Source organism: Piliocolobus tephrosceles, chromosome 7, assembly GCF_002776525.5.
Source record: "Piliocolobus tephrosceles isolate RC106 chromosome 7, ASM277652v3, whole genome shotgun sequence".
Taxonomy (NCBI): Eukaryota; Metazoa; Chordata; class Mammalia; order Primates; family Cercopithecidae; genus Piliocolobus; species Piliocolobus tephrosceles.
Window position 1 is genome coordinate 90,613,835 of NC_045440.1, and position 9,699 is coordinate 90,623,533.

At 38.2% G+C, this 9,699-nt stretch overlaps 1 protein-coding gene across 4 annotated transcripts in view; it reads left to right on the forward strand.

The window, feature by feature from the left end:
- The window catches only part of RIPK2 (receptor interacting serine/threonine kinase 2), a 38,894-nt gene extending 29,604 nt beyond the window's left edge, over positions 1–9,290 (forward strand). For 3 of the 4 annotated variants that reach the window (XM_031935874.1, XM_026454912.1, XM_031935875.1), the window contains 4 exons: positions 1,675–1,764; positions 4,517–4,610; positions 7,570–7,731; positions 8,310–9,290. In XM_031935874.1, the coding sequence (XP_031791734.1) occupies positions 1,675–1,764; positions 4,517–4,610; positions 7,570–7,731; positions 8,310–8,647 (684 nt within the window). In that variant the 3' untranslated portion in view covers positions 8,648–9,290. The remainder of the gene's footprint in view (positions 1–1,674; positions 1,765–4,516; positions 4,611–7,569; positions 7,732–8,309) is intronic. The other variant, XM_026454911.2, reaches the window with a different exon arrangement.
- The last annotated feature ends 409 nt before the right edge of the window (positions 9,291–9,699 follow it).

The following is a 9,699-nucleotide window of genomic DNA, read 5'->3' on the forward strand; positions in this document are numbered from 1 at the left end:
TGAGCAGGGTAATAGAAAATGCGGAAAGTAAAACCAAGATAAGAGGGGTACTACCGTATAGGGAAGTTAGTCACTTATGTACACCTCACACAGTAAGCTAATGTCAGGGACAACAGTGGAACACAAATTAAATAAGATTCTTCATAAAGAAATTTCTGAGCTAGATGTGATGGTACATGCCTATACTATAGTTAGTCCCAGTTATTCTGAAAGCTGAAGCAGGAGGATCGCTTGAGCCCAGGAGTTCTAGTCCAACCTGGGCAACATACCAAGACCCTGTCTCTTAAGAAAAAAAAATTCTGAAAGCCAAGATTAGTAGGGAAATTTGTTTTGAGTTTCCTACATTTTTTCAACTCTTGGAAGCAGCTCCTGTAATTTATGTTTTCCTAGGTAATTGGCTTCTATATCTTGAATAATAAACACTGAACAAAAATAGTTTTTTTTCAATTCATTTCTTCTTAGGGACTGATTCACTAGTTCACAAGTAATTTGAATTATCATAACTGATCAGTTATGAAAAAGTGTTACTAATTCAAGGATATTGCATTATCAGAAATGTTTTGGCAAATTTTATAAGCACAGAAAAACCTTACATAACAGAGACAAAACCAAAAACTCATTTTAAAGGGTCATATAACAGTATATTTATAGATGTTTATTGAACTGCTGTGTATAAAGCCCTGTGCTAGGTACATTATATATACAGATGAATAGGAGTAATTTCCTCCTGAAGTTCCTTAGCCATGTAAATGGAGCATGCAGTCATAAATGTGCATAATGGATGGCTGGGTGTGAATTCACCAGTTTCCAAATTCTGAAGAATAGTTGGCATTATGATGGTCTGGGGAAGAAAATGATTGATAGGTTTTTAAATCACTGAGTAGTGATGGAAAGTAATCCAAGCCTAGCTTATATAGACAGGAATAAATCACTTAATTTTAACACAAAAGAACAGTATTTAAGTAAATCATCTACTCAGCAGCTACCATTTATTGAATGCTTACAGGTAATGTTAGGGCCTTTTTGCGTATATTACTTTTCATTTTCTTTAGAGTAATCCTTCAAAATAGGTATTTTTATCTCCAGTGTACAGATAAGTAAACTGAGATTAAATCTAATGTCCCACATCAAACAGATGTGGGAATCTAAATCACATCTGATTGGCTCCATGGGCCCACCATTCCATTATTGACACTCTACCTCCTTTACTTAGTCTAAGCCTCAATCTCTTAACTAAAGATGAAAATAATAATAGTACTTACAGGCACAGTGCCTAAAATGTGGTAAATACTTAATTATAGATAGACATACAGTCACACTCCCAAAAATTTATTAAGTACCTAGTTTATACCAGTTATTTCGTATTTATAAGCTCAATCTCTAGAACCATCCTGCATGTAGGTATTATTAGATTTTAAGGTTGAAGCTCTGAGACACTGAGAGAAGGTAACCAATTAATATTAGGTAGGATTCAAAGTCTGTGTTTCTAAAGTTGTTTCCCCTGTTCTACACTGTCTCTTCCTTCAGTTATATGTTATATTCCCAACTCTTTATATTTTCTTTCCATGTATTTTGCACAAACATATAAAATGTGTTAATTAGATTGTATTTTACTTCTATAATTTCCTAATCACCTCCAGTTAAAGTGTATATGTATTTATGTATTCATTCCAGTTACAGAGTGTTTCAAGTACCATTCACCTATGTGACAAGAAGAAAATGGAATTATCTCTGAATATACCTGTAAATCATGGTCCACAACAGGTAAAAAAAAAAAAAAAAAAAAAAAGTTACATTAAACTCAAAATGTGAGAAGAATTTGAAAAAATCATTTGGTCTAAGCCCTTCTTTTATAGAAGGAAAACTAAAGCCCAGGTAGCTTTTAGGATTTGTTTGGTAGCTCATGGCAATCTCCAACTTGAAACTCAGCTCTACTGATTCTCAGTTTATTGTTTCATCCCATCAAATCACAATTATTGCTTCTTTATTTGGCATTGAGTTCTGTCGCTGTCATTGGTTTATACAGTAAACGACATCCCAGGGTAGTATGTAGGCAAATCATTGATTACAGTTTTAACACTATATTTATGCTACCTTGTTCTTACCTCTTATCATAATTAATGAGAGGCTAACATTGCTGCCCAAGAAGAAAGATTTCTTTAGTAGCATTCAGTCAGACTTATATTAGTCTGAATTAGTAATTTCTTTTAAGAATGTATATGTATGTTCATTTTACAGAATCAGAAAAGTAACATAGATTGAGCATCCCTAATCCAAAAATCCAAAATGCTCTACAATCCAAAACTTTGAACACCAACATGATGCCACAAGTGGAAAATTCCACACTTGTGTTAGTCTGTTTAGTGTTACTATAACGAAATACCTGAGACTAGGTAATTTATAAAGAAAAGAAGTTTATTTGGCTCACAATTCTGGTAGCCAGAAAGTTCAGGATTGGGCAGCTGAATCTGATGAGGGCCTTAGGCTGTTGGTACTCATGTTGGAAAGTGGAAGGGGAGCAAGCTATGCAGAGAAATCACATGGTGAAACAGGATGCAGGAGAGTGAAAATGAGGAAGTCAGGGTCTTTAACAGCTTGCTCTCTCAGGAATCCATTCACCACTTCTAGAATGGCACCAAGCTATTCATGAGGGATCTTCCCCCATGACCCAAACACCTCCCATTAAGCCTCACCTCCCAACACCACCACATTGGGGATCAAATTTCAACATGAGATTTGGTGGGGACAAATAAACCATGTCATACCATAGCAACATCTGACCTTATATGATGGGTTGCAGTCAAAACATTGTTTCACAGGTGGGCACAGTGGCTCAAGTCTGTAATCCCAGAACTTTGGGAGGCCAAGGTGGGTGGATCACTTGAGGTCAGGAGTTCAAGACCAGCTGGCCAACATGGCAAAACCCCATCTCTACTAAACATACTGGGCATGGTGGCCCATGTCTGTAATCCCAGCTACTCTGGGGGTTGAGGCAGGAGAATTATTTGAGCAAGCCAAGATTGCACCACTGCAGTCCACCCTGGATGACTCCATCTCAAAAAAAAAAAAACTTTGTTTCAGGCACAAAATTATTTTAAAATATTGAGTTATCTTCAGGCTGTGTGCATAAGGTATATATGAAACATAAATGAATTTTATATTTAGACTTGAGTCCCATCCCCAAGATATCTCATTATATATATACAAATATTCCAAAATCTGAAAAAAGTCCAAAATTCCAAACACATCTGGTTCCAAGCATTTCAGATAAGGAATACTCAACCTGTAGTATCTTCAAAACGAACCTTAAAAATAGTACATCACAGCTGGGCGCGGTGGCTCAAGCCTGTAATCCCAGCATTTTGGGAGGCCGAGACGGGCAGATCACGAGGTCAGGAGATCAAGACCATCCTGGCTAACAAGGTGAAACCCCGTCTCTACTAAAAAGTACAAAAAACTAGCCGGACGAGGTGGCGGGCGCCTGTAGTCCCAGCTACTCGGGAGGCTGAGACAGGAGAATGGCGTAAACCTGGGAAGCGGAGCTTGCAGTGAGCTGAGATCCGGCCACTGCACTCCAGCCTGGGCGACAGAGCGAGACTCCGTCTCCAAAAAAAAAAAAAAATAGTACATCACTTTTTTAATCACTTGATGTACAGCATTTCATTTGATCCTTGAGCCCATTCGTGCATATTTTTAAATAGACAGTGTGGATAATACAGCCAAAAACCTGAGAGCCAGAGAGTTTAAATGCCTTATTGAAAGTTAGCTAGTAATTCCATGACAGAGCTAGGAGTAGAGTTCTCCATTACTTTTTCCATGGTTTCCTGTGCCTCCATGTGGAAGGAACCTGAGGTGCTGAGAACAGGCATTTCTAAATCTGTAGGAGACCAGACTTGCAGATACCAAATTTCTCATTCACTATTCTAGTTACTAGCCGCAGACTCTGCGACCATGTAGAAAATACTGAAAAAATAATTATTGATGTTACATTATTCCCCTATTTCCCCCATTTGTGTTAATTAAGAAAATAAGTTTATCTTTGTTGGTTATTTTATAGATGTATGTGTTTCTTTAATTTTGTAAAGTATAATTTTTAGTACTTTTGTAGGCTGGGCACAATGGCTCACACCTGTAATCCCAGCACTTTATGTGGCCAAGGCTGGTGGATCACTTGATTGCAGGAGTTTAAGACCAACCTGGGCAACGTAGTGAAACCCCATTTCTACAAAGAAGACAAAATTTAGCATGGTGTGGTGGTGTGTACCTATAATCCCAGCTATTCAGGAGGCTGAGATGGGAGGTTCACCTGAGTTCAGGAGGGCAGGGCTGCAGTAAGCCTAGGTTGTGCCACTGCATTCCAGACTGGGCAACAGAGTGAGACCCTGCCTCAAAAGAAAAAAAAAAAAAATTAGTAGTTTTTATCTTCATTTGTGATAAGCCACAAACAAGAACTATTTAGAAATTAAAGCTCTATAATTTTTATTAACCTAAACCCTTTATTTTCTACTTACTTTAGGAATCATGTGGATCCTCTCAGCTCCATGAAAATAATGGTTCTCATGAAACTTCAAGGTCCCTGCCAGTTCCTCAAGACAATGATTTTTTATCTAGTATGTAAATTTTCCAATCATTATTTACTTGCAAGTCTTCCAGTTTCTTTCAAGATCATATTTCTGGCAAGCAGTCATGATTTCTATGGAACTTTAATTTGCATTTATAACTCATGTTTTAAAGTGACAGAGTCTAAAGATATGAAAAAATAGTAGTGTGATATTCAACAAATACATTTAAGGTTTAAGGCATTATGTTTGGCCAGGCGCAGTGGTTCACACCTATAATCCCAGCATGTTGGGTGGCCAAGGTGGGCAGATCACCTGAGGTCAGGAGTTCGAGACCAGCCTGGTTAACATGGTGAAATCCCATCTCTACTAAAAATACAAAAATTAGCCAGTCATAGAGGTGGGTACCCATAGTCTCAGCTACTTCGGAGGCTGACACAGAAAGATTGCTTGAACCCAGGAGGGAGGTTGCAGTGAGCTGCGATTGCACCACCGCACTCCATCCTGGGTGACAGAGTAAGACTTTATGTCAAAAAATAAATTTTTTTAAAAAGGCATTATGTTAGACACTGCCAGAAAATGTCCGCAAAAAAAAAATCTCTTATAAGAAAAAGGAGAAGTGTTTCTAAATAACTATTATATGAGATGGAAAGTGATATAAGAGAGACATAGATCTAGAGCTATGGTAGTATGGGAAGAGTAACACTGTACAAAGGACTTGCACAACAACCTTGTGAGAGAAATGTCCTTATTTTACAGATTTAAGGACTCTGGATCACATAGCTAGTAGCTGGCACATCTAAGACTTTTGATAAATATTATCATGTCACTCTACTCTACCATGTTGTCATCATGAAATTATTTCTGGCTGAAGGCTGGATCTGTAATAACAAAGGACAGGCATTCCAGGGAAAAGGAACAACATACAGGTGCAGAGGCAAGAAAATACAGAGAACACTGAGTAATTTGGTTTAGCTAGTAAAGAAGATGAATGAAAGAAGATAAAAGCTAAGTAGATTGGAGTCATATCATCAGGAATTCTAACCTTCAGCTAAACTATTTGGACTTTTTTACTTGAGTAGGAAGCAACTATTGCAATTTTTTGAGCAAGGGAGTGACACAAAATTTTTTACTTTGGGAAGATTCATTCTGGCTGGAATGTGTAGGATATTTTGAAAGGAAAAGGAAACTTGAGATGGCGAGATCAGTTAGGAGACTATTACTGTAGTACCCATGAGAGATTATTAAGAACCGATACAGAGTGAAAGAAAGGAGGGGTGGTATATGAGATGTTATAGACAACTAGATGATAGGACTTTGTAACTTTTCACTTAGAGGAGCGATGAGAGAAAAAAGCGGTAAAGCCAAATAAATTGTTAAGCCTAGGGACTGGGAGAATGTTGGTGCCATTAAAAGAAATAGAAGTTAAAACAGGTTGCATGCCGTGGCTCACACATGTAATCCCAGAATTTTGTGAGGCCAAGGTGGGCAAATCACTTGAGGCCAGGAGTTCGAGACCAGCCTGGCCAACATAGCAAAACCCCATCTCTACTAAAAATACAAAAAAATTAGTGGGTATGATGGTGCACACCTGTAATCCCAGCTCCTTGGGAGGCTGAGGCACAAGAAACACTTGAACCCAGGAGGCAGGGGTTGCAGTGAGCTGAGATTGCGCCACTGCACTCCAGCCTGAGTGACAGAGCAAGACTCTGTCTCAATTAAAGAAAAAAAAGAAGAAGTTAAAACAAGTTTTAGAGTTAAGAAACATTACACTTTCGGCCGGGTGCGGTGGCTCAAGCCTGTAATCCCAACACTTTGGGAGGCCGAGACGGGCGGATCACGAGGTCAGGAGATCAAGACCATCCTGGCTAACACGGTGAAACCCCGTCTCTACTAAAAAATACAAAAAACTTGCCAGGCAACATGGTGGGTGCCTGTAGTCCCAGCCAGTCGGGAGGCGGAGGCAGGAGAATGGCGTAAACCCGGGAGTCAGAGCTTGCAGTGAGCTGAGATCCGGCCACTGCACTCCAGCCTGGGCGGCAGAGCGAGACTCCGTCTCAAAAAAAAAAAAAACATTATACTTTCAATGTTTTTTGTTTTTTGTTTTTAATTTGAGGTACTAGGAGCACACAAAGGGCTGATGTCCAGAGGGCTTTTGAAAATATAAGATTAAGGTTCACGGCTGGGTGTGTTGTCTCACAACTGTAATCTCAGAACTTTGGTAGACTGAGACGGGCGGATCACCTGAGGTCAGGAGTTCGAGACCAGCCTGGCCAATAGTGAAATCCCATCTCTACTAAAAATACAGAAATTAGCCAGTTGTGGTAGCATGGAACTGTAATCCCAGCTACTTGAGAGGCTGAGGCAGGAGAATCTCTTAAACCTGGGAGGTGGAGGTTGCAGTGAGCTGAGATCGCAACCACTGCACTCCAGCCTGGGTGACAAACTCCAAAAAATAAAAAAGGAGGGGAGGGAGGGAGAGAGGTAGGGAGGTAGGAAGGGAAGGAGGGAAGGAGGGAAGGGAGGGAGGGAGGGGGGGGGGGGGGGGGGGAGGGAATATATAAGGCAAAAGTTCATTGAAGACAGAAAATGTAATTGTGTGGATTGGGGAATAGAGGGGATGATTAAGTCCCTGAGGCTGAGTGGGATTCCCAGAAGAGAAAGTAGAAAGACAGACATCATATATAGATTTAGAGAACATATTTAAACTTCAGAAGGAGTAAGAAGACACAGGAAAAATATGGGACTATGTGAAGAAGTAAAATTCTATGATTTATAATTTACATAGGACAGACAATTGCTGACAGAAATTGTAGTGAAAGCATTCCATATAAACCTTTTTTGTTTTAAGAAATATCTACTTGCAGAATTAGGTTTCTGAACTAGCCTTACTATTAGTGGAAACTAAAGACATTGGAGCCTACCTTCTGTCTGCTCAGATGTTGACATGTTAGCCAATAGGAATTTCTAAGGTGTATTCCACCTCTAATGAAGATGTTGTATTTTGTAGGAAAAACTCAACACTGTTCTTTTATGACGCTGCATCGCTGTCCTGGAAATCACAGTTGGGATAGCACCATTTCTGCGTCTCAAAGGGCTGCATTCTGTGATCATAAGACCACTCCATGCTCTTCAGCAATAATAAATCCACTCTCAACTGCAGGAAACTCAGGTAAATATTTACTGTGAAACACCTTGTAAGTAATGCCATTTAGCTTACCTATCTATATTCAGTGGGTTTACCATACAGTGAGATTTATTTGTCTTTATTTCCTCAATATGATAAATACATACCTTCTTAAGTAGGAAAATAAATCCCAGGAGATGGGAATGATGATATGGCCCAAATGGTATTCTGTGAACATCTAAATAGGGAGGCAGTACTAAGAGGAGGTATTAACATGTTACTAATTAACAAATTTGCAGGTATCTTTTATATTTGAAACAAAATGGACATTAAACAAAACTGAACAAATGCCAGAAGATGGGAATGATAACATAAAGTGGTTTTTGCCCCATGATGTATACCATATAAAAAGGCAGTGCCTTTTCTGGGGAGTGAGGGGGAGATAGCCCAAATCTCTGAGTGTTTCCTGAAAAATCATAGCATTCTCCCAAATACTGGTGTTCCATATTGGCACAATCATAGGAAAATTAGGTTTTATGCTTTATTGATTTTTCATGGAATTTTACTTATTGCTATGTATCTGTCCTCACCTTTTAAATTATTCATTCCTTGCTCTTTTTCAGAACGTCTGCAGCCTGGTATAGCCCAGCAGTGGATCCAGAGCAAAAGGGAAGACATTGTGAACCAAATGACAGAAGCCTGCCTTAACCAGTCGCTAGATGCCCTTCTGTCCAGGGACTTGATCATGAAAGAGGACTATGAACTTATTAGTACCAAACCTACAAGGACCTCAAAAGTCAGACAATTACTAGACACTACTGACATCCAAGGAGAAGAATTTGCCAAAGTTATAGTTCAAAAGTTGAAAGATAATAAACAAATGGGTCTTCAGCCTTACCCGGAAATACTTGTGGTTTCTAGATCACCATCTTTAAATTTACTTCAAAATAAAAGCGTGTAAGTGACTGTTTTTCAAGAAGAAAAGTCGTTTTATAAAAGGATATTTATATCTCTGTTGCTTTGACTTTTTTTTAATATAAAATCCGTGAGTATTAAAAGCTTTATTGAAGGTTCTTCTTTGGGTAAATATTAGTCTCCCTCCATGAGACTGCAGTATTTTTTATTAATTAATACAAGTAAAAAGTTTGAATTTTGCTACATAGTTCAATTTTTATGTCTCTTGTTAACAGAAACCACTTTTAAAGGGAAATAATTATTATTCTTGTTCATAACAGTGCCTTAAGGTATGATGTATTTCCATTTTCACATTCATGTTCTTCGTGGATTATTTGTTACTCATCTAAGATGCAATTTGATTTTATGAAGTATATACCCTTTTACCCACCAGAAACAGTACAGAATCTCTGCCCTAAAATCTCAGGCTTAATTTCTCTACAAAGGCTTATTAATTTAAAACTCCATTAATAGGATTACATTTTAAAGTTTTATTTATAAATTCCCTTTAAAAAAGATATTTCAAAGGTAAAACAATACAAATATAAAGAAAAAAATAGATATATTAATACCGGCTGTCTGTCCCCATTTTTAACCTCAGCCTTCCCTGCTGTCACCAACAACCAAGCTAAATAAAGTTAACAACCTGACGTTTATCCTTCTGTCCCTTTCTTCCTGCTTGTATTTAGAACATATGCTCATTTGAGAAAGGATCTTTTCTGCATATTATTATTATAATAATACATCATACTGCAACCTGCTTTTTGCCTTTAATAGTACAGCCTTCCAGATCAGATATGGCTCTAAGTTACTCTTTTTACTTGCTGCCTAATACCCACACTGTTTTTATTTTCTTAACTTGTCCATATCAAATTTAGCCCAAACAATAAAAGTACAGTGTTAGCACTTTTTTGGTTAATGGGTTATATTACTATATGAGAACTTACAAGGAATAATAGCCGTTATCTGAAACCGCATAGCAAAGTCAGCAGAAAGTGAGATACAGAGTAAATTTGAAAAGATGAACTTTCAAGAAGCAACAGACCCAAACCTGAAAAA